General features: G+C 44.6%; 1 protein-coding gene across 1 annotated transcript in view; it reads right to left on the bottom strand.

Annotated features, from left to right (window-relative positions):
- Window positions 1-25,848, bottom strand: part of myo1d (myosin 1D) — a 104,907-nt gene that overhangs the window by 63,290 nt on the left and 15,769 nt on the right. Inside the window, exons 2-11 of the mRNA XM_040134850.1 lie at window positions 19,009-19,217; window positions 18,107-18,200; window positions 16,152-16,317; window positions 15,455-15,508; window positions 14,887-14,982; window positions 14,087-14,203; window positions 12,177-12,380; window positions 11,616-11,761; window positions 11,282-11,396; window positions 10,845-11,015 (exon numbers count right to left, since the gene is read on the bottom strand). Of these exons, the coding sequence (XP_039990784.1) occupies window positions 10,845-11,015; window positions 11,282-11,396; window positions 11,616-11,761; window positions 12,177-12,380; window positions 14,087-14,203; window positions 14,887-14,982; window positions 15,455-15,508; window positions 16,152-16,317; window positions 18,107-18,200; window positions 19,009-19,217 (1,372 nt within the window). The remainder of the gene's footprint in view (window positions 1-10,844; window positions 11,016-11,281; window positions 11,397-11,615; window positions 11,762-12,176; window positions 12,381-14,086; window positions 14,204-14,886; window positions 14,983-15,454; window positions 15,509-16,151; window positions 16,318-18,106; window positions 18,201-19,008; window positions 19,218-25,848) is intronic.

Genomic DNA, 25,848 nt, shown 5'->3' with positions numbered 1-25,848 from the left:
AGGGAGGGGCGGAAGAAGAGCAAGAGAGAGTGAGACGGAAAAAAAAAAAGCTTCATCTGCGAGGAATAAAATCCAAGAATGGGGGCAAGAGAAACACAGAGAAGGACTGAGGAAGAAGAGGAAGAGAAATGAAGACGATGCGATGGGAAGAGACAGCGCAAAGCGGAAAAAGAATGCGAAAAAAGTGCACGTGCGATTCTGGGGCCTGCGTGTAGGCCAGTAGCAGGAGAGCAGAGAGGTCTGACGCAGCCTTGCTTAAGCTTCTGACGACGGTATTCAGGCTTCCCGCTTGAAACACAACTGCAAAGCAGTTGTTTGTGATGTAGGGTAGAGTACAGTTGTGTGAGTGTGTGAATTTTTTTTTTTTTAAATTACAACGACGTCAGAGAATGGAGGGAGACAGAAGTGAAGAGAGGCATCCTGCGCTCTCATCACAATCCCAAGAGGAACAGAAGAAGAGAAGGCCGAGGGCACAGGAAGCAGAGAGGTTAAAGCTACGGGTAACGAGGAGGAGAGGAAGGGAAAAAAAAAAAACTCCGTAAGCCCCATGGGACAGATGTCCAGGAAGTAACACAGATACAGGAGACAAGTATAGACAGAAAAGGTGTAGACACCCCTGACCACATATTTAAATCTACATTTTATGTACGGTATATTAACTTAGTTCCAAGCTCCATCAACTTCTGATTTTTTTTCGGGGGGGGTTACATGCCGGAACTATTTCTGAGGAACGGCAGTTTATCCAGTTCTTCTGAGCAGAGAGGAGCGCAGGTTTTGGTTCCTGTGTTCATATCTGCAGCCCTACACGAGACCGTAAACTGTATCGATCTTCAGATTTCACTCACAGAAACGAAGTGAAACATATTTCCCAAGTCACCGAGTTTCTCCTTAGTGCATGCGCGCATTCCCATTCCAATGACAAGTATTTTCTCCCACGTAACTCCACATCTGCACTAATTTAGTAACTTTGTTTTGCATCACTGTGTCTGCTTTGTCCTGATATCTGTGCATTTTGTTGTGTTGACAAAAAAAGAAAGAAAAAAAAAGAAAAAAAGAAAAAAACGGGCAGTTGTGTGGAGTAACAGAAGGACAGAAAGCAAGAAGGAAAGACAAAGCTAACAAATTAAACTTTTATAGCCGCACGGCCACATTCTACCCAGATGCTATTTCTGTCAGCCAAGCCGAACCTGCATGCTCTATTACTTTGGCTGTTTGTGAAAATGTTGAATGACTCACGGAGGTGTTCAGACACACACACACACACACACACACACACACACACACACACACACACACACACACACACACACACACACACACACACACACACACACACACACACACACACACACACACACACACACACACACACACACACACACACACACACACAAACTCTCAGGCAATCAAAAAGACAACGCAAGAAGGAAGAGTCCTCCCTCAGATCCAAAGAGATTTCCGTCAGGGAGCCGAATGAATCAGTCCACCTTGATTCAGGTCCAACAAAGGGCCCCACAGTAAATCTCTGACGGATCCAAGTGAAATTCCTCAGTGAAACCATAAAACTATTTACCTCCCTGGCACTTCAGAAAATTTACTGAAGCACTGAAATGACTCACATAATATTCTCTGAAGTTCTCTTTGCCAACAGAAAAGCGCTCGGCAAACAAAGGGGAGAAAATGTTATTAAGAAAGATTATTTAATGCATAAAGTTAGCAACACTTTCTGAAAATACCACACTGCATAATTAGTGGCTCCAATGCCATTTCAATAAGCTCTTAATGCTGAAGATGTTTAATTTAAGCCTGTCTGGACAAAGCCAAATTTCTTCCTGCTGCCTAAAGTCTAGCACGTCGTGCATTTGGAAGTTCAAAAACACACACTCTTCTCAGGGGGGTAAATGCTACTAACGCTTGCAGGTCGCACATACACGCATGCACACACACTAACACACACACACTAACACACACACACACACACACACACACAGGAGACAGACAGACAAACAGATGCACTATCAGACAGACAGCCTGCATCTGCTGGAAGCCACGCTGCCTCTCATCCATCACAATCAGTCACACTATATCTCTCACACACACACACACACACACACACACACACACACACACACACACACACACACACACACACACACACACATCTTGGCAGCTTTATTATTAGCACCTCCTCTGTGTTTGGGATTCAGCCTAATGTTAAGACCAAGGGTGTGACGTGACGGGGGTGGTGGCGGGGTGTGTGTGTGTGTGTGTCTGTGTTGTGTGTGGGGACAGGGAGGGCAAACTAATAGAAAACAAACAAGGTCAGAATAACGAGAAGAGGAAGTGCAGAGAGGAGTTGAGCGTGAACCCACAGACGAGCGAGACGCTGACATTAAGGCTTCAATTCAGGGGAGATAATCTACTACAGGAAAAGATTGTGTATGAATATTTCTCAGACCTATTTGGCATTAATTCCTTAGAAATATTATAACCTACAGCACGGACACAGTTGTACCAGGACACACTGGCAGATGCCGTTTTGGTGCTAAAACAAATACTCTACTAATCTCAGAAATTTAAGTGACAAAAATGTCAAAGTCATTTATCAGTAAAAAAAATGACAAAACTTCAGTGGTTACAGCTTCTCAGATTTGAGGGTTTTTGTTTTTTTTTTGGCTTTTCTCTGTTTTTGATCATTGTAAATTCATTATTTTAGTCTCCACCAAACCGTGAGGGGCATTCTTCACTTTTCACTGGGCATTTTACAGACAGATTGTACAAAGAACAGACTGATCCGAAAAATGCCTGTGCCATTAACTTTGCCAACACACTTATTTGTACAAGTGATAATTATAAATGTTAGTGTTTAAGTAACTTTTACTCAAGCAAAAGGTTTCTGAGGAAAAGAAATTATAAAAAGAACAACACATAAAAAGGTAAAAATAGGCAAATTTCATAATTTACAGAAAATAACTTAACGGTGGCCAGTCAAAACGGGCCCAGAACCAGCAACTAAAATCAGTGCACGGAGACAAAAATGCCAATTGCTTTCCCTTTACAACTGAGTGTAGAGCAATAAAACAGAATGATTATGCTGAGCAGCTTCGGGCGCATCCCCCCATGAATGTAAAGCAGGAATAGTGTTGAAAAAGAGTGAAGTCAGCAAGCTTTCCCAGGAACAACAAAGGCTGCTGAATAAAATACCAGTAGCACGTGTTACTTAAAGCACTAGGGTTGAAACTAATCTGGCCATTATCTTTTCAATCAGTCGCTTGGTCTATAAAATGTCAGGCCAGAGTGAAAAATGACGTGGTGACGTAGTTCACCATCTCCTAAAGCCCAAGGTGATCGTGGTCATCAAGATGCCTGTTTGGTCCGACCCAACAGTCCGAAACCCAAAGACATTCCACTTACGAAAAGGGGAAAGCACAAAGTCCTGACAGGATTAAGCAGCACCCGGTGTTGACGTGGCAGGAGGCGGTGATGAGATGCTTCCACGCGACATTTTTCACCTGTAGCTCTTACTACTGTGATGAGTGTCGCGGGACTCAGGATTTCGTTTGCCGAGACAGGACACAGGGTACAGCCACCGCTGCACACTTGAACCACGGAAACTGAGGCACGGGTTAGACTCCTTTTTTCCCCATGCCTCGTATTTGGTCTTTTGCAGCGTATTCAGGCCCTTATGTGGCCCCTGACGTTTTACAGCGGCACTGGGGCAGGGGCAGAGACACCACGTGAAAGCCGTACTGTATGTCAGGCCTCAGAGTCACACACACGTCATTTGGCAGTCTAGCAGACAAGACCAGCGCACTAGAGTTCTCTCGCCGTTGCCTGTTCCTTACGGCAAGAATACTTACTACCAGGTACCAGTGAGAAAATCAGACTTTTGTAATGGCGGTAAACCAGCCCCTTAACTACCAGCACAAGTTTCTACCATTAGTCCCTGATCTGGGCTTGGCAGACCTGTAATGCCGAACTGTTCATTTGTAATCTCACAAATGTGTTGATTGCCTTACAACACACCCTGAACATTTTCTGACACTTCAGCCATCTTTCTGTACAGACGAAGCAAAAGGAGGTGATTTTATTTGGACTTTTGTCAGGTAGACCAAATTGGTCTCAACTTTTTTTTTTTTGGTCTTCCGCAGACATATATTAATTTGACAGTCGCGGTTAAAGAGAGCTCCCGCATCCATCTGACCCCCCGCCCCCACTTCTCTCCCTCCGGCACCTTCTGCAATCACTCTTCCAGCAGTCCTGTTTGCCACCTGTGCCTTTCCTGCTCTCCATAATCTGGACTAAACAGCCATCCCACAGGGGCACGAGCCAGACCTCCCGACGAGCAGCGTCCCGACTGTCTCCGAACCTGTCAACAGCTCACAGTGGGTACCACGGGAGCGGATCCCGGCGGCAGATGAGGAGATGGATTTCGCGTTTCACGCCCAATGCACTGAGTGGCAGCTGTCGGGGTATTAACACATTGAGAATCGAGCTACATCCTCACTCTAGACAGACAAATATATGAGTACATCTCCCGTAAAACCCATCAAACTGTCCTGATACTGAACTGCTGGCTACTATATCCACTGCTTAATGCTCTCAAAAAAAACCTCAATTGGACTCCTGGATGTGTTTTTGCTGCTGCTGACCATGTGCCTCCCTGGAGCTAATGACCAGAGTGTCTCAGTGATTAGCATCACCAGCACATGGCCCATGAAAGCCTTACCACCTAGCATAGCCCCACCCCAACATGCATTCATACCGTTTATGTCCACAGTAGGTGGAGGACACACATGCACCCACATACATCACATCCTATTTGTAATGCTGCACCTGTACATGCCATGTGCTGAGGCGCTTGTGAAAAGAAATCTTAAAAAAAAAAAAAGAGTGGAGGAAGATGAAAAATAAAAGTGACAGAGGAAATGAAGACAAAAGAGGTACTGAGGGAGGGATTGTGAAAAAAAAAAAAAAAAAAAAAAGTGTCGGCAATTGATTAAACACATCTGGCGAGATCAAAGTGACACAGTGAGAGGAGAAATAGCAGAGAACGAGGAGGAAGACAGAGGGAAGGAGGCAAGTACCCTCTAACGAAAGCAGAGACTAAAAAACGCGACCAAACGGAGGAGTGTAACCATCCACCAGTAGCTTGGAACAGAAATGAAATCTTTTGGTGCGTCAGCTAAGTTTTGATTCATTGATAAAGGTTGACACTAATCTATATATAATAAAAATGTGAGGTCAGAGGGGAATGGTCAGACGGGTTGGAGCTGACAGAGAGGCTACGGTAACTCGGATAACCACTCTTTACCACTGTGGAGAGCAGAGAATCAAGCTCAGGATGCACAACACGTCCAACCTTGAGGTGGATGGACGACAGCGGGCACAGGCTCATCAAAACTGGACAGATGAAGACTGAGGAAAAACTGAGCCCGGTCTGATGAATCTGGATTTCTACTGAGGCAGCAGATGGTAGGGGCTGAATTTGGCACCAACAGCATGAATCCACGGACCCAACCTGCCTTGTGTCAACAGTCCAGGCTGGTGGTGGCGGGGGTGTGGTGGTGTGGGGACTGTTTTTTTGGCACACTTTGGGCCCCTTAATACCAATCAATAATGGTTTGAATGCTACAGCCTGTCTGAGCATTGTTGCCGACCATGTGCCTCCCTTTATGGCCCCAATTCACCATCTTGTAATGGTTACTTCCACTGGGATTCTGTAGAACAGGAGACTGGCAGCACAGACGTGCTGCTGACAGTTCTGCGGAAATGATGCGATGCGGTCGCGTCAACATGGACCAGATTCTAGAGGAATCCAGGCCACGAAGAACTGAGGCTGTTTGGAGAGCAAAAGGGAGGAACTACCCAGTATTAGCGTGGTGTTCCTAGTAAAGTGCTCTGTGAGCGCGCTTTCGCGAATCCAGTTCCCCCGTTACTGTTCTACGACTGTTTGGTATCTCGTCTTTGTCTGATTTGTTATCAACATCATTGAATTCACTGTGTGTTTTATCCCCCACTGTTTTCAGAGTTTCGTAACAACTTCCAGTAAAAAGTCAAAGGCCATCTGCGGTCTTCAGCTTTGTGTGTTTGGTCTGCTGCGCAAGCGACGGAGCTCCATGGCACGTAGGAATCTGCCAGCCAGTTTTTGGTTGGTTGTGGTGCAGTGACCTAAAAATAGATTAAAAAGCCGAATGACTCAAGTGAACAAGCACGCAGTTTTCCCTGGTAGTAGGTCAACAAGAGTGAAACACTTATGAAACTAGTTTAAAATCAGGGTGATGAAAGGGTGATGCAGAGTTTGGCAAACACAACCTGATGGAAAACAATCACAGACAGTGGGATTTTACCGCATCCAGGCACAAGCAGGCTGAAGCACCGTTCTCAGCGCATAACATTCAAGCGTTTCCCTGTAGGTGAGACATCTCTAAACAAGCCTGTGGCTCCCGTGCATCAAAAGCCCCTGATTAATTCATAACAAGGCTTCTCATCAGCAGACTGCAAATGCGACACGACATACTGAGATGTGAAAGCGAAGTTTAGAGGCCACAACACACTGCATCTGTTACTCATAAACTCCGTCCCCCTTCACTTCCGTTCCTCTCCTGCTCTTTTGATCTGGCATCAGGTCTTTTCAGGACTGGCCACACGTGCCTCCATGCGCGTACACGTTTGGGGGGGGGGGCTCTGCACACCGTGACAGCCGGGCGTCAGTGCATGCGGGCGTGTAACGTAAATTTACCGTGCACACGCGGTACCCGCTGAACGAGTGAACTGGGTGCACAGCGTGGACAGGGCGTGCTCATCTGTGGGTCGGATCTATGCGCGTGCCGTAGACAGGTAGGCAACAGCGGGAGGATGGAGTCTAGCATCGTTCAGCACTGGAAGGAGGGTGAGAACGCAACTGCAGACACACAGCCCAGATCGTGTTACAGAACATCTCCGAGAATAGATCTCTGACTCAGTCTCTTCCTCTGCATCTTTCTCCTCTGTCTCCTCACTTCTCGGCAGTAAGCTCTCATTAAAGGGCTGAACACTGAAGCAGAAACTCATGACATTCAATCTATACACATGCCGTGTGTTTTGTGTGGCAGTGAGAGACACGTGTTGGCAGGACTCAGAACTCGTTCTTTACCTCGGTAAACAGCAGCTTGCCAGTTGTCTGACAACTGAGTTGGACCCTGTGTTGACACTTTTTGTTTGAAGCAACAGTATTGTGCTTTACAAAGTAACACCAGTTGCATTAAAGCTTGTGCTAAAAGCTTTCTTTCCCATCTTCCGTCACATATCGTATCAAGTCGGTCCTCGTGGCTTTGGAGCTAAGGAAATTTTAAAAAGCGTAAAAATGCAGTGTTAAGAAGAGAGGCTGTTTATCAAATCGCGCTTTATTTGACTTTTCAGGCCACTCGGGGGCCATGGAACAAGCTGTGAACACAGAATCTGACAAATTATTACCATGGAAACTTGATATGCCAAAACAGTTGCCATCTTACACACACACACACACACACACACACACAGCAGACATAGAGAAAGATCGGGCTTTATGTGGAGGCGTGTTTCTGGCTACCTGGTGAATGTGAGCCAACTGTTCTGGTCTCCACCAACTCCTGAGAAAAGCATCTTGCTTTGTAGCCCTTAGGTTGCTCTCAGCTATGTTCACCGGCCAGTCGCTGACTTTGTCTGTCTGCCGTTCGGTGCTGGGAACGATGGGTTTTTAAAAAGCGGAGCTTTATTCGCGAAAACAGCCGCCCGCTGCCGCCAAAAATCAGGCTACTAGTTAGGTTAAACAAGGGAACTAGGGGAGCTGCAGAGTCAGGTAATAATTGTCTGCAGGTTCGTCACCACAAGCAGTCCCCTTCACATTGCACGTAGCCAATTAATCCACTGTTAATCTGAAAAATAAGCCGACATTATGTGCTGTATTTCTAGTCCCTGTTTTCACACCCTCTTTCTACTGGGCTCAACCATTTCTCTCCTTGATGTGCATATCTCCCTTCCTCTCACATTTAATTCCCAGTCTCTCGCTGCACACTTCTCTTCCTCTGCTCTCTCGCTCCAGCACTTCGTCTTTTTTCACGCTTCGCACTTTTGTGCTGGCAGACAGACTTGAGGAGATGTGAGCTACGATGCTAGAGACCCACGGTGGGTCTTTTTAAAGTCTGCAGAGCTCGTGTGCACTTCGTACCCTTTAAAGACTTGAAATGTTCAGAACTTTCCTAAGGACTCATTTGCATCACGAGTGTGGGTTAGGATGTCTATTTTTGGTCTCACTAATATACAGGGAGAGTATTTCTTCCTCTTTTTTCTTTGGCTGAAAGTAACTCAAATCAAAATCCATTGGAAAGTAATAGGAATAAAGATTACAGATTAAGGCCGTTATATCTGAAATACAAAGTCGACACCTGACAAGAGCAAGATGGAACTAAATGGTATATTAATACAACTAAGAATTAAATGACGGCACGCCGAGACTCGCATTAATACTACTCGTGTTCATGTCGTGCGAGTGCAAAGCAACACATTTTGGCTCAAGCTTCATCAGGTTTGCTTCACGATAAATAGTTCTGACTGAACATCCAACCCACCTCCGTCAATGACAGGTACAGGCGATCTCCGCTGTAAGAATGTCCCGGGTTAATGGGTGAAAAAGGCCGTAACTGTCACTCGGACCAGTTAGTGGTGCTGAGAACAAAATGTCTCATTAGAAACCACAGTCCTGCATCTCTACCGATGTGCACGCGGGACGTAATAAGACAATTGATCAACCTCAATATCAGTCAGTGTACAGAAACGTAATTCCGACGTGCAGTCTATGGGGAACAAAATGAAATACGCTGCCAAGAGGGGCCTCATGTCCAGGGTTTTCATTCAGCCCCTCACGGCCACATTATAGTGCAAGGCTCATCTCTAATACACTCCTGCCAAATTAGTTTTCAAGAATGTTAATATAAATGGTAATACACACTTTCTACCCCTCCCAGAAAAATGCCCTGGAAATCTACTAAGGCCCCAAACAATTCACAGTACTTCCTGACAAAAAGCCCAGTATGCTAATGTTGCCTGGCAACAGCAGTCCAGAGAATACAGGGGGGGAAAAAAAAAAAATCTCTGGCTAATATTGATTCATGCCAATACAGGTTCCAAGAAGTAACAGCTGGATCACTGTACACTGGAACCCTTCATTTCACGTCTTTTAAAGTCTGCTGCCACGGGAGCAGGTCAGAGAGCGGCACAAGGGCGACAGCAGGGGGCATATCGACTCCAAGATGACAGGAGGAAGGGAAGCTTCGCCGATCGATACGCCCCGCAGCGCAGTGCAATCTGTATCTCATCTCGATTCAACCTCGTTTTATTCGGTTTCCTTGTCACTGTGCACTTTATTCACGGCGAAGCAGCGTCTGGAGGGTTCAGCGCCCTTTGGGTTGGCTCAGAATTCTCTCTTTGCATCGCATGGGATCGTGTGTTTGCCAGGGAGCCTTTGAATAGGCTTTCTGACACAGTGCCTTACTTTCCAGCCTGTGTTTTTTTTTTTTTTTTTATTATCTACGCTGGCCAGAAACGTATACAGGTGTTTACGTGCCACTTGTCATTATTCATTTTCACTGCATCACCATCTCGCTCCCTGTCCCCCCCGTCTGTTTCTCTGCTTGGTTCTCCTCATAAATTTCTTATTACACCCCCTTCCACCTTCCTCCACCAGCCATCCTAACAGCACAGCACAGCAAAGCAAAGCACCAGCTCCGTACACTCCCATTGGCTGGCAGTGACATCACCTGTGCAAAGCCTCCCACTGGCTCTTTCTCTGACAGCTGATGCCCCCTTGTGTTCCCAGGGAAAACTGCAGCGATCTAAATAAGAACTAACACTGCTGCGGGGTTGAGGTCCGCTCGCCAGCCGCCCTGGACACCCGTCTACATGTTAAACATCGGCAGAGGAGCTGAAACACGCCGACCCCAGATCAGCGACCGTGACAGACTTCCATCCCCGTCCAAGGCCACGTGATCCAAAACACAAAAGGTGGATGTTAAATTAAATTGGATTATGTTTTGTCTGGCCTCGCAGACCATTAGAGTGAATTAGACTGTAAACCTTCCTGATTATTAAACAGGATCATGTTCAGTCTCTTCCTCTGGCACTAATGGCTACCTAATGCACGGTGTAATCTGCCCTCTGGTTCTCTCCAGTTTCCACCAGTCACATTCCGAATCATCACAATCTCATATATTGCTTGACTTTTACCCTGAGGTTTGTTGATTAGTTTATTCTTCTAGCTTGTTTAATTTCATTTTCAAATCATGGCAGGGATCTATGATGAAAGTCCACGTTCACGCACTTGAAAACAGACAATACCTTGTTTTACATCGAGGCACTGACGGTATAAATTTGTCTATTTTTAGTATCTTAACAATTATTATTGTAAATTTTAAATAGCTAAAACTAGTGGTACTCAGTAAAAGTGAAAGGACACACGATGACGGGTACGATGTGTGGTACAGATGGCAGACTCAAACCCATTAAACATGGCAAGGCGGCAAGGCAGCATTCTGATTTTTGACTCAGCTAAAGTCATGTGCTCTAAATTAGTTCATGTCAAAACAATGATTCAAAGTCAGATCAGAGCGGCAACTAATGACTACTGACATTATCGTTTAATTAAACAGAGAAAAGCTCTGCCATTGAAGAGGCTGCAACCACAGAGGGTTCAGAGTTTTTGCCTAAAAAGACGACTTAAGTGATCATTCAATCATCCAAATAGTCGATTCATTTTCTGCTGATCGACCACCTGGTAATGCGACCAGTTCTTGCAGCTCTAAGTCAGATGTATATTCGTTGGCGTCTACCTTGCGGCTGGTGTAGTGGGCGTGTTTGGCCAGCTTGCCGTTGAGTCCTTGGAGGAAAACCTCATCTGTGACTTTGCCCACGTTCATGCAGGCCTCATCCAGAACCGAGAAGATGCCCTTGTGCTGCTGCTCCACCAAGTCCACGATGATCTGGTTATTGAAGTAATCAATCTGATGAAGGACACAGCGCAGAGGAAGCCAGGTCAGGATGACAAAAATATACAACAGTTACACAAAACAGTTATACAGAAAATAAAAGGGCAAAGCAAATGAAGATATTTTGAGTTTTACTACCTGATAAAACTTTAAAAAGTCCTGCTACGTCACATGTGAAAAATAAAATAATAAGCCCCAAGGATAGCAATAGAAATCAAAATGAAAACCGATATGCCCACTCATAAAACAAATACATTAAGACCAAAAAAATGCCTCCATACATGCTTCCACGGGATTCCTTCCCTCTGATACTCCTCCTGTTCCTGCTTTAGCACAAGCTGGATGAACAGCTGCTGCAGCTTTTCGTTACAGTAGTTGATGCAGAACTGTTCAAAGCTACGGCACAAGAAACAGAGGAGACTGAATGTAATGTTAATGCATTACATACACACGCACTAACTACACTGACCAATGGCGGCTGTAGTCCTCGCGTCATCCAACAAAATCAAATGTTAAAATGGAAAATATGTCCACTGAAGTGAAATGTTTTTCTATGCAGATACAGATTTGTGGATGCTTTTGTTATATTGGTGGAATATCCTGTCTCATCCAAACCTGTTGTTCTGGAAAATCTCGAAGCCGTAGATGTCCAGCACCCCGATGACCGTGTTCTTCCCGTGGACTCTGGCATCGTAGTTTTTCACCTCGATTATGCCGTTGATTCGTCCCACAATCCAGCAGAACAGACGCTCATACATGGCCTGAGGATGACAAAAACAATTCATGTAAGGCGTGTGTGGTGGACCGACAACGGGCTGCTAGCTGGTGAGCAAGAGCCTTGGCTCAAGGGCACAGAGTGGCCTACCACACAGCAACAGGTGAATAGCTGGGAGTTAAATGTCGAAAATATCAGTGAGTCAGACTTTGGTCCACAGCCCACAGTGCCGGTCTTTAGGCCGCTTCCTCCACAGTCTCCGGCCTCTGTCTGGAGTCATAGCTTTGTGAATCACGCTTTGTGTGAATCAGTGTGAATCGCTGTAAAAACATCGCCAAGCGCTAAGCGAAATGTCACAACCCTCCTGGCGTCAGCGGGCCAGTGTTGTTTATTCTTTTTTTTTTGTGCGCAGCCCACAGACGACAAACAACATGTAATTTTTCTGTCATTACAGCAATAACCTTGGCCAGGGCGTCTCGTCCGTAGCTGGCTTCTTGCGCCGTGTGCTGCTTCTCGATGACATCGCGACCCGTGGCCACAGTGCGGTAGAGCAGGGCCTTCTCCACATTCTCCTCCTTGGTGGACAGCAGCTCCCTGATCACCGACACCAGCTTGGTGTTCTCTATCAAGGTCACGTCACCGTCCACCCCGAACGTCAGGTTCCCCTAGAGAGAGAGAGAGACCACAGAGAGAGAGAGAGAGAGAGAGACCACAGAGAGAGAGAGAGAGAGACCACAGAGAGAGAGAGAGAGAGAGAGAGAGAGAGACCACAGTGAGAGAGACCACAGAGAGAGAGAGAGAGAGAGAGAGAGACCAGAGAGAGAGAAAGACCACAGAGAGAGACATACCACAGAGAGAGAAAGACCACAGAGAGAGAGAGACCACAGAGAGAGAGAGAGACGAGAGAGAGACGAGAGAGAGAGAGACCACAGAGAGAGAGACCACAGAGAGACCACAGAGAGAGAGACCACAGAGAGACCACAGAGAGAGAGACCACAGAGAGAGAGAGAGACAGAGAGAGAGAGAGACAGACCAGAGAGACCACAGAGAGACAGACCAGAGAGAGAGAGACCACAGAGAGAGAGAGAGAGACCACAGAGAGAGAGAGAGACCACAGAGAGAGAGAGAGAGAGAGAACACAGAGAGAGAGAGAGAGAGAGACCACAGAGAGAGAGAGAGAGAGAGACCACAGAGAGAGAGAGAGACCACAGAGAGAGAGAGAGAGAGAGACCACAGAGAGAGAGACAGAGAGAGAGGCTTCCTTAGCGCATTTGGTTTTGGCCCAGTTTGGTTAATGGTTTGGTTAGGAATAGTTTGACTAGACCAGTTTGAATAGACTTAGAGGAGAAGACTGTGCATTACATATGAGGCTAGAGCCAGCTGGCAATTAGCTTAGCTTAGCATAGAGACTGGATGCGGGGGAAAACACCTGGCTCTGGCTAGTTCCAGCACATATCTCCCTATAAAACCACAACTTGTACATTTTTACTTTTCTGTTTGTGCAGCGATTAAAGAAACAAGATATAAGATGTTAATTAGTAAAATTTGAAAATGTTGCCAGGGACAGACTAATTATTGCTGACATAACGTGGGGAGTATTTGATCCAGTGCACAGCAGTTCAGCTGTAAAAATGTGAAATTTGTCTGCAGGCAAATATAATATTCGACATTAATGAAAAATAAAGTCTACAATAGCAAATGAATAATGAATTAATGTTTACTTGGGTTTAAATGGAGGAGTTTCTTTCAAGGAAATTCCTCTGGAAATAAACACCTACTTATAAACTTGACAGTACTAACTAAACTCAAGTAAGCGTGTTACAACAGTCTCCATTTCCCCCTATAATTAGTACCAGATTCCATAATTCTTTACAGGAAACTTCCCAGGAAGTTATTAGGACACTAGGGACCCGTAAAATAAGATTAATTGTGAGCTGCTTTTGCATTGTAGACACTATACAGTGATGAGACAAACAAAATAAATCAATTAACAAACATACAGATACGTTTTGAAATCCTTGCCAAGGATGTTGGTTCACTCTGCCACTGTCTCACACACTTGTCTAAAGTCTGGCGTCTGTGGCTCAGGAGGTAGAGCGGGTCCGTCCACTACCCCGAAGGTCCGTGGTTCGAACCCTCGGCGCCTCCGGTCGTAGTGTCTCTGGGCAAGATACTGAACCCCAGATTGCCCCTGAGGTGCGCGCGTGCGTGTTTGTATAGAAAGGTATATATAGGAAAGAGCGCTGTATGACTGTGTGTTTGAGGCAGTGGTGTAAAGCTGTCTGAGTGGTTGATAAGACTAGAAAGAGGTGCAGTCCATTTACAGCCGGCGTAAGAAAGGGAGCAGGGCTTCGGTGTTATCGGTTATTACCAGATGTAGGATGGTGGCCAGGATCTTGTAAACAGTCTGAACCTCGTCCCCTGTGAAACCGATCACCTTCATAGCATCGCTTACAGCTTTGAAATCAGCCCCATCGTTGATGCAAGACTGGATAGAGACAGACAGAGACAGAGAGACAGAGAGGGAGAAATGTTGGAGGAGGATGGCAACAACAAATTACTGAAAGGAAACATTGGTTAAGGTCACAGGATCAATCACTGGAATGTTTAGCCAGCTTTCAAGGCAAGATTCAATGTCCTCCTACTACCTTTTTTGTGTGTTGTGACTCAGAGTCACAGCCCTTTCCTCTCTCTTCCAAATGATCTCGAAAGGATATCAAATTCTGACAGTTAATTAAATTACAAACTAGTGCGGATCCCTGACATCTATCTATAAAAAAAAAATTGGGCCCGCTGGGGCACGGCTTGTACAAAACCGCCACCTCAGCTGTTTGGACGTATCGTGTTCCATGACGTCAGGCTGTTGTTTGTTGCTGTCGAGTGGTTTTGTTCCTACTCATTAAGCTCACGCAAAGATGGCGGTGCACAGCGGGGCTCTAAGTTAAGGCACCTTTGTGTACAGTACAGTGCATATGTAGATTTAGACAAATATATGTGTGGTTTTTTTTTTTTTCAACAACTTGCAAACTGTGGTCGTCTTCTTGGTTGTATTTATCCCTGTGCAAACAAACCCAATGTCACACTGACTCTCTTTCAAACTTTGTTTTTTGGAGTTTTCACACAAACATACTCGCGAACGCTTGCATGTGTGCGCTGAACTGTGAACGGTACCTTAATCTGGCCTCCAACTTTGATGTAGTTGTAGGCCGTCGGGTCCTTCTGGATGTGAATAGAGCGTAACAAGGAATCGGGAGCTCCTCTCAGCAGCTGGTGGAGGACCAAAAACACACACACACACACACACACACACACACACACACACACACACACACACACACACACACACACACTTTACCTACAGCACTTCATGCAGTACTTCTGTTGTCCTTTAGCCTCATCGGACAGGCTATCGCGCAGCACAGGGTACTTAACATGGCGCCGGGTGTAATTCCTGGCACATTTACTCATATATAGCGTGAATAATGCAGCCTGAGTCAGGTCTCTCCGCAGCGAAACATCCGATGCAACTGCGGCCTCATTTTCAACTCGCTATGCTCCTACATGCTGGAACAAAAGGTCTGTTGAAGACTCGTTCAAATGCTGCATTCACTGATTCCTATCCCTGCTGGGAAGCTCGGTCTTTCATATGCTTAAGCAAACAAAGCACGCACACATATAACGTATACATGCCCTCCTCACAAGCAAACACACAGGTACACACACACAAAAACACACTTACCTGGTAGAATGAATGGAAGCTTCTCTCTCCTCCTTGTTGGAAAATCACCCTGGACTATTGGGGGGGGGGGGCAACACAGTAAACAAGATAGAGTCATATAAGAGCTGTCTTCAAGCCTCTGAGCAACAAAAGAGAAGTTTGTCAGTGCAGCAAAAGTTGTATTACAATCCAAGGCCAGCAGTTCCCAAGCTTTTTTTGCATGTGACCCTTTAGCAAAACTATGTCCACGCCCCACAGATTGTCACAGATTGCATATGTCTATATGAGCAATTCAACCAGGGGGTGATGAGTCATTCTCAGTTTTTCTTCCATTTGAATATTTTTTTACAAGAAAAAAATGAAATGTTCACGGAAAAGTCAGAAAAAATAAACTATTAAACTTAATCTGTCTACCAGGAAATGTTTTTCCTATTTCCCCAGCTGCTTATCATCCCGCACCAGCATGCAGTGCAGGGACAAAGAGGAAGATAGGTGCCATACTGCTAACAGTACTGTACGGGAATTATTAGCACAGTCGGAACACATTTTGAGCAGATGCTTGGCTGAGCACACATGCTGTAAAACACAACATGTTAAACCTTCTTCCTCCATTAACATAAAAAAAAGGAAAGATCAAATGCACTGCCTGCACTATCAGCAGGTCATAGGTATGACTGTCCCTGATTTCATCTCTGAGGCCAGTTGGTGCGGCTTTTACCTTTTCCAGCAGGTAGTTGTTGATGTGGCCTCCGATGGGATCTCCCTTGAAGTCAAAGTTGATGTCCATGTACTTGCCAAAGCGGCTGGAGTTGTCGTTGCGGTTGGTCTTGGCGTTCCCGAAGGCCTCCAGGACGCAGTTGGATTTAAGCAGCATGTTTTTCACCCTGTGGGAAGGCGGGACGATATTAAAAAGGTAAACTGGTCCACCAGAAAAGACTGACACGCACCGAGAAGTGCGGACCCCATCTACTGACTCGGATGTGCCACAATCGCAGGATAAAACTGTCCATCTCCTGGGTTTGGTATTTTTTTTCTTTCAGCATTTCTTTGCGTCTCAGTCTCCAAATTGGAAAAGAAAATGACAAGAAAGCAATAACCTGCTTGATTTTGAGCTCTACTCTTGAGATATTACTTTCCCGTGGCAGTCATCAGTACGGTGTACAAAATGTGAAAGAAAGAAAGAAAGAAAGAAAGAAATAAGAGTCACATATACAAATCCTGACCAAAAAAGAGGCTTGTCTTGTCAGTGATTTTTGCCCAGACTGGCCTGTGTGTTCAGGGTTTGACCAGGCACGGCTGGCGTTTTTTGCAAAATGGTTCCATCAACAAGAGGTAAAATGGTTTCCCCTGTCACCCAACAATAAAAGGACAGGAAGAGGGCAAATGATAGCAGATACCTGACCTACACAGATAACAGACAATAATATGCTGGGAGTTGAAAAGACCGACTCTGGTCCGTCTCACTGTACGCAAAGTTCTCGCCCAGTGACTGCTCTCTGCAGTGGTAGTTCATCAGTTAACACTTTTTTTTTTGCACAATATGTATTTTATTAAAAGACACTGTCTCCTTTTCTGTCTTATTTTTTTAATCCTCTTCCTAGAACACCATCAGAAAAAACATAACTGACACACAGTTATATTTGAAACTGGCAAGGCCCTTTATAGAATACCTTTTATGACAATGAAGGCTAATGATACCTTCCATAAAATGTTATCTAATTTGAAAAAAAATCTCTAGATTTACAGCATTTCGGACTAAAGCAACAAAGCCAAGTGTCAAGTTATAAATTATGGAGCTAAAAGTCAGCGAGCAGGAGACAGAGATGTGAATTTCAATCATTCCCAAAGAGAATAGTGAAAGATAGTGAAATCTGACCATGCAGTGGCAGGCATGTGAAAATATAAAATGTTTTAATATACAAGAGTTAAAACAAAGGCCACACTTGTTCCTGTCACACAGACACTGAATTAAAAATTGGCCTGTGACTCAAATAGGTTCACGGTGACCTATGTGTTAGCAATTACCCATCGCATCACATAGAGTCACGTCCTCTGCTGTGGTTTTATGTTTGTTTAGGTTTTAGTATATTTCCAGATAAGGGGCAGTGCATTGTAAAGTAGCGTTGGGCTGCCATCGGCGCCTGCACCCAGTGAAATGTGAAGTATTCGGATGTAAATATCTTCCATTCAGTAATATGGTGCAATTTTCTCCTCTATAAACAGGAACAGCTCACACCACCTCTGCTTTCAGCGACACTGACTAAAGTCTAGCTCCTATCTCAGTATGATCTAAGAGCCTTTGAACACTGGCAGTGTTCATTCTTGGAATGTGACGGTGAGCCACTTTTAACTACAATAGCTGTGATAAGACGACAAAAGTGACTGTGATACAAGTCGCTGCGCTGTCTGATAGAAAATCTAACACCCAAGAGTGCGCTATTGACACTGAAGGTGTGTAAGTCACTTAAATGCATTCAGGACATTTTTCTTGTGGGTAGACACGCTGCTCCGCATACCTGGTATCTCCCTTGGATTTGCAAAACCCATCTCTAGACAAAAAGGTATAAATGATATATCCATACCTGGAAATATTTGCTGTTTTAATCACCAAACCTGTGCACAGATTCTAGGGTGTGTTTAGGTGTGTTAACGGTGTCAGCAGGAGCAGCTCACCTTTCAACTTCAGCCCTCTGATTGGGATTGGTGATAGCAGCAATGTATTGCATTATATACTTGCTGGCCTCTGTCTTTCCTGCTCCACTTTCCCCTGCAAGAAAAAAAAACAAACAAAAAAAAAAAAAAACAGAGTGCACAGAGACATTAAAAATAACAAGGTATATTCCTGGTGTCTATAACTTGCCTTGCAAATTAAACCGACCGACCTCAAGTGGTTTAACTAACAGAACTTTTTAAAAATAAATTTTTTTATTCTTTCATTATTCATTTAAAAGATGGGATGTTGTTGGCTGAGACCCATAACCAAAGCCCGATTAGCTTTTTTCTCTGTGTCATGTTCATTTTTATTTTGAAATCTATAGTGTACAGAACAAAATACTTCAGTTTAACGTCACATTTTCTGACTTTTAGTGACACTGTTAGACCAAACTGTGTTTCTGCCTTGGTGTGGACTCAAGCCGTGGCATCGGGGTTTAGAGGGGCTCAGTTCCCCCTCTGACCACTGAGTGGTGCTTCATCCTCTGCGAGGTTTCTCCATGCTGCCACACAGCTTTTGACCACATGAACTATTCCCTTTAGAAAAAGGGAAGATGTATTGTTTTTATTATTTCCAAGTGAACAGAGGTTTAACCAATATTGTTCTCTTTCAGAACTTCCCTCAGGAGAGAAAACAAACAAAACAAAAAACATCTGCGTATAAGAGGACAATTGAATATTACAGAAGGTCTTTTCATAAAGATAAACAGTACAAAAAATGCTCCAAAATACACTAGGATCCCAAACATGGAAATGGTACAACAAAGTAAAACACTCTCGGTCTTTCTGTCGACAAAGCTCAACAAAGTTAAACATCTCTGTGCTTTTTGTCTGGCTCACACGGGGGGGGCTTCCCATGTTACCTGAGATGACAATACAAGTGTCTTTGTTCCTCCTCTTCATGGCTTTGTAGGCGGCGTCGGCGATGGCAAAGAGGTGGGGCGGCCTCTCGTACAGCTCACGGCCCTTGTACTGCTCTATGACGTCGCGGCCGTAGATGTTCATTGCGCGGTAAGGATTGACAGACACGACCACCTCTCCGATGTAGGTGTAGATCCTGCCCTTCTCAAACCTGAGGAGGCAAAGAAATGGGCATTCGGGAAGATGATCTGATATTAAATATGGAAGGAAAGCGGCACCGGGCCTCTCTACGATTTCTACAATCGCCGTTATGACTCCAAAATGCCGATCCATTCCTTTCAGCATCTTAGGTATCAGTCTAGAGTTCTGTGCAGTTTAGTTTTAAACATGTAACCAGAAATAACTGAAAAACAGGACGTCACAGAATCACCAAAAAGCCCCTTACAAAAAAAAAAATATATATCACATCGTACTGGGAAGCCCGTGACGATTCAATTCCGAACAAACTACAAAAGCAATCAACATTGCCTTCAAATCATCATTCAGTCATTTTTCATCAATCACTAAAAAATGGTAATGAAACCTGTAAATTAAAATGAAATTGGATGCGAGTGTAGTCGAGTGCAGGCCTACTCTCGGGGTCATTCGGGGACATCGTGGAGGATATTCAAGAAGGAGACCATTTCAGTGTGTACTCTCAAAATGTGTTTCAATAACAAAGGGATTTCACAGTTTTGATTACAACACCTGACTGTACTTTACAAGAAGCTAAACATTGCCCAGTATGAAGAAATGAATATGATACTGACAATGCTGAAATGTAAACAGGCTATAATGTTTATGATACTGACTCCGTGTTTCCCCATCCGTCCAAATTTTCACAGTTTCGCAGGTTACAATCTCACCGAAGGTGGGCGAGCTTTTTCCACACTTCTTGTGTGGAAAAAGGAGCAGGTTGCCGCTAAAAACCAGTCATGTGCCCAGGGTTAAATCCCGCTTCGCTTCTCTGCTTCCCCCGGCATCGGTCAGACGCGCTGTGCGCATCTACGCTCTAAGCTTGCGGACCCCTCTGTCGACATGTTTTTCTGCTTATGCTGCACCATAAAAAAAAAAAGATATTTTGGACAATAGTGTGCTTACAAGTTTGGGGAAAGCCCTTTCCTGTTTAAACATAACAATGTCTCCGGGGCACAACGTCAGTTCCATGGAAAAATGGTTTTCACAGTCCGGTGTGGAAGACACGGCTACACGAAATGACACCCTGTGTCTGGCTTTGTATGGTCCGCGTGAAGGCGGGAGGACGCCCACGTGGTGTTGCGGCTAGAAGAGAGAATTATGGGCTTCTGGGGGAGGCTCCCAGGAGGTTAAGCAACTAAACCCAGCAGGGTAATGCACAACTGCTTGCTTAATTTGTACAGCTCTGGTGTATGTGTGTCACCGTGGATATCAATATCGAGATATTAAACTTAAGCTGGAAAGTGCCTACTGTATGAAAGCCAAAAGGTACATGCAGTCTATTTGTAACTTCAGGCCGAATGACACCAGAGTCCAAAAGGTTATTGGAAGATATAAAGGGCTGGATAGAAAGCAGAGGGTCTGCAACCTCTGTGATGACAGACTCCTCGGAGATGAGTATCATATTTTGTTTGAATGCAAGAATGTAAGCACAATGAATTACAGAGAAAAGTACTTGGCAAAGTCCTGTTTAAAGTTTTTTCTAATATTTTTTAATTGAAAATTGCTCCAAAACATATCCCAATTTGGAGAGGTGCTGTCAAGGGCTTCTGTGGCCCAGATTGACTGAGCGGCCTAGGAGCAGTGCAGGGATATTCCCTCCTCAAGTTTCTGAGTGAGCCTCGCCCCGTTTTTAAAAATCACAGAATGCCGAGGTCAGGGGTCAAAATCGGGTACGCGAACGCACTTCTGGTCTACTGCTCCCCTCGCACCGAGGCTTCGGGCCAGAATTAGCTGCCGGAAGACGTCGCCGCGGCCGACTCGCAGGCCGGTGAGCTCCCGGGTCCCTGCATTAGCTGAGACGGCGAACGGGACGAGGGGTTAGGTGAGGGGCTGGCCGGAGAATAGCAGAGCAGGGAGAGGGACGGGTGGGAGCAGCGGAGCGGTTTGCTTGATTTCCAGAACCTCTATATTGAAGCTTTACAATCACCCTTCTCTGTTTATATTCATTTTGCCATTTCAGTCGGAGGGGTCAAAAGTTAGGTAGGTCAGGTGGCTTTCTGAAGAATGCTCCACCTCTAAGTAATTCACTCTTTATTGTATTTTACCCCTGCTGGGTGCCATTGCTCTGTTATGATTGTGCTGTAGGTTTTGTTTGTACACCATACCATGTACCCACGGGTCCTGAGTCAAGAACGTAAAATAGAATAAAAATACCTTGACTGGTGACTTTGGGATGAACTGGAACGCGGACTGAACCAGACCTGTATCACCCAACTCCAGTGTTGGACATGACTAAAGCTCTTGTGGCTGAATGGGAACAAATCCCTGCGGCCAGGTTCCAAGATCTGTTGGAAAGCCTGAACCCAGAAGAGTGGAGGCTGTTATAGCAGGAGATTAACGCCCATAGTTTGCCCAAGATGTTCAACTATCACATATGGGTGTAATGTTCAGGTGGCCACATACTTTTGGAGACTTCCCCCCCCTCAAACTTTGTCTAACTCTCCCTTTCACTCTCTCTCACTCACACAACTTTTCTGTCTCTCTCCGTCTCTCTGCCTGAGGCCGCCTGCCTGACTTCCTTCCTCTCCAAAAGACGACTAGGATCCCAGTTTCTCTCCGCAGAAGAATGATCTCTTTCTTCGCAGCTGCCAAGCCTCCGCCGCTGCCTTGCAAACGAGACCGAAAGCATATTATCCCAAAACGTTTCTAATGGGTCTATGAAAAAGTATTTGAGTTTTTCTGGCAATTGCTTCAAACCCACAATCACAATTAAGCACCAATCTTTCTTTGAAGACTTGCCAGATCTGGAGATATCATTTTTGAGAGTAAAATACTTTCATTAAAGTTCAAACCGAGGACTAAAGAAAGCTGCTAATCCTCGAAGCTTCGTTGTTGTAACGAGCACAGTTTGTTTTTTTTAGCATAAAGAGCCTTGAGCATCAACCAACCCATTAATGGTGAAGCTGCTGACAGGTGCCCATGACACAATTCTCATTTATCAGTGTATTCTAAACCTTGACTTTTTAAAAGACTTTTTTTTTTCCTTTTAATCCGAATTATCTTCTCTAAACTTTGAAAAGGTCTTAGTAATGCGTTTGTGTACATATTGCTGATAAGAATAAAATTTTTCCAGTACAGACAGAAATATACTTGAAACTGTAAAATATACAAAAAGCTGAATAGAAGGCACTATTAAAAAAGAAAAAAAAGAAAAAAAAAAAGTTTCCATTAGATTAGATCTGTCTTCCAGGAACAAAAGGTCACTTGCAAAGTTCCATGGACACTGATATATGGTCATTTCTCAACACACCAACATGAAAAAAAACAAAAAAAGAGCTAAAAAACAGAACAACACACAAGGACAGATTGTGAGACTGTAACAGCGCGTACTAAGACCAGCTCACCCTTGTGTGTTCAGATTTGCATGCGAGTATTCACACCACACGCCAGGCCATTCACAAACAGGCACAACATGGTGACACAGCGACGCAGCGCGCTCGTGTGTCCCGGACAGGGTGGGACGACCGGAGCGTGGTGGAACAGGGCCGAGGCTTAGCAAGTTTCGTTTTTTTTTAAGTGACGCTCATCTCCACCCAAGGATCGAGATGATGGAGGATTTTGCAGAATACGTCTCGTTTACCATAAATTGTGTAAACTTTACAACGCAGCTGAGAAATTTACCTCTGTATAGTATGAAAATCAAGTAGCAGTACTCCTGGGACCAAAAAAAAAAAAAAGACTCAAGTGAAGACTTTTCAAACCAGTCTCCACTTTGACTGCATCACCACGCAATGATAATGTAAAGCAGACAAAAAAAAAAAAAAAGGATGGCACGTGATTTTTGATCATTTCTGCAAGTTGCAGAAATGCATGGAAACTACAGCTGACTCAATTAGTTGATTGATTACTAACTATTGACTATTTTGATAACTGATTAATAATTAAAGTACGTTTTCAGGCAAAAATGCCAAACATTCCCTCGTTCAGGCTTCCTAATGGCGCGGATTTGCCTTTTTTGTTTGTGTTATGTGATAGTAATCTGAATTTGGGTTCCGGACCATAGTGTAGCAATTGGCCTTTTTTTTTTTTTTTTTACATTTATAGACCAAACAATTGATCCATTAATTAAGGAAACAATCTGCAGATTAATCAATAATAAAAAATTTTGTTAGTTGCAGCCCGGATGGAAACCAACTGCTGCACATAACGTAAGAAAAATATATTCAAAGATTCAACCACTGTAGAATGTATTCAAAAATGGTCAAAGCAAAAATATAGGATACATTTCATATAATTAACGCTAAAACTTGCAAACACACCGGCATGGCCCCTGAAGTTAATCAATTACATTTTAAATTAGGTTACATGTATAAAAGCAACTCTAAGATAAAGTGATCCAGCAAGAAACTTAAAAACGACCATCTGTCAGAGTCACACTGTACATGCTCGACATGCTAACGCGAGCTGCAAACACTGAGCAGGTTCACTGGGATTTGTACAGCGCAGGCAGCTACACTAACACGTTGGCCGTTCCTCCCTTGGTGCTGCAGAATAAGACTCATTGTGCCCCCTCCGTCCCCTCAAGAAGGAGGCTGCTGCGTGCCCGCTCCATTGTTCAGACGTCAATCGGAGGTCTTTGTCGGAGACAGGCTCTCCGCCCCCCCCACCCCCCACCGCGTGGGCCGACACAGCGAGCTGCCCACTGCACCCACATGACCGATGGCTTCTGGGGGAATCGTCAACAATGGTTCACGTGGTGGGAGGGGTGGCATCTGAGATCCCAAGTGGGTACGCACACAAGGAAGGTGACGCTGTCTGCTACCCACAATGACCTGATCTACAGGTACTTTACATATTGGACACTGAGCTGGTTCCCAGGAGAACGTTATAGGGAACTAACATGTGCACCAACTAGAACAAAACTTGCTTGGTAATACTGTTCAAATCTAATATATTACAATATTCCACTCACGCTGAGTGATATGAGGAGACATAAAACGTTGCTATGCCCTTAATGCCGAGGCAGCTATCACTTTGGACTTTCTGCATGTATCTCACCGCTGTGGGCAGGGCTGTAACTCGCTGAGCCACAGTGATTTATGGTGATGTGAGACAATACTTTGCCACCAATATGATAAAACATACCAGCCTAGTAATTTAGACTGAATCGTCTTTTTGTTTCCACCTCTATCTATACTTGACACACGTGTTACCAATTGTGGAGTCACACGGGAGCAATAAACACAGCCGAGTCGAGCCCACCTGCCCCGCGCTGTCTAACACTCCGGCTAATTCGAAACACACTCTTCAACAAAGTGACAGGTGGAGACTTCTTTCTACCGTAGGGATGAGTTTGAGGTTTCCCCAATAACCGTTACACGGCCATCACTTAGTGTAAGATTGTTTCAAAAACTGACGTGGGGGTTTAGGAAAAAATCAACACTTTCAATCGCTTACAATCACTTATTGTATCGTACATCAAGGGGATGTCTGAGTATTATTAGGTTGGAGAACAACCCCAGGCTGGGCGTGTCCATCTGGTTCTCTCAAGCTAATCCAAAACTGACCCACCCACCTGCAAGACACCCAATAGCAAAACATTACAAGCAAACTGCAATCAAACCACCCAGTATCACCACAATTCTTTGTGAAGCTGCACAGTTAAGACTGATAAGAGGCAGAGTTGAGATCAGTTTGGGCCTGGTGCTGTTTTCCAACCTGTAAGTTAACAAATAGTCACAAACATGATTCATAGATGCTATCATCCATCCACAGGGAACTGGGAGAGAGAAGAGAAGAGAAGAGAAGAGAAGAGAAGAGATCGGTTGGAGCGGTTCAACTGAGATACAGCGTTGGCTGATCCATCTGTTCCACTCTCATTTAGGGGGATTTAAATGACACACGGGACAGAGATTAAAGAACCCTATGGGTCATAATAGTCTCACAGAAGTGCTATTTATAGGAGCATGGAAACTGAATCAGATTTAAATTTGGTAACGTGGTCATCTGTCTGTTTGCTTTTTTAATTTTCAGACTGAATTGGGCAGTGAACCACGTGAGACCACAGACTGGATGAAGTTGAGTTTAAAGCGAGTTATAGTTTGACAGTACGTAAAACTGGAATGCTGGAGCAATAGCAGATAAATCCACAGGTGTAACTGCAACTCCCTCTACAACATCGTCTATTCCACCCCTTCTCATCTCTCTGTCTGTCCAGCTGTGAAGGGAAGTGTGTCTAAACTGGTCTGACCTACAGCCTTGTGATCTCTTCCCAAAAGGACCACTCCCAAGAGCTGCCAGGAAACGACGGAGAGACAGACAGATAGAGACAGAGACAGAAAGAGGAGGTGGAGCTGGGATGAAGCAACAGAGGGAGGAAGAACGATCAGACACACAGTCCGACTCCCATCTAGGGATGGGTCGGTATCACATTTTCAGGCTATGATTGTTGTCGCCAAAAACATCACAGTAAAAGTTTTTATCGTCTTAATCATCAAACTTTCCCCAAATGCACCTATTACTGTTAAAATATAGTAAAATTACGTCACACGATTAGTGTCTGCAATTTAAAACAACCCTAACAAACTGAACAGTGAACTGTGTACTGAAGCTTTGGTGGAATCTGGAAATACACCGTAAACAAAAGCGGGTTGGTTGTTCAAAGT

Source organism: Xiphias gladius, chromosome 9, assembly GCF_016859285.1.
Source record: "Xiphias gladius isolate SHS-SW01 ecotype Sanya breed wild chromosome 9, ASM1685928v1, whole genome shotgun sequence".
NCBI lineage: Eukaryota > Metazoa > Chordata > Actinopteri > Istiophoriformes > Xiphiidae > Xiphias > Xiphias gladius.
The sequence above is the reverse complement of the archived record's forward strand: the minus strand, read 5'-3'. Positions and strand labels throughout refer to the sequence as shown.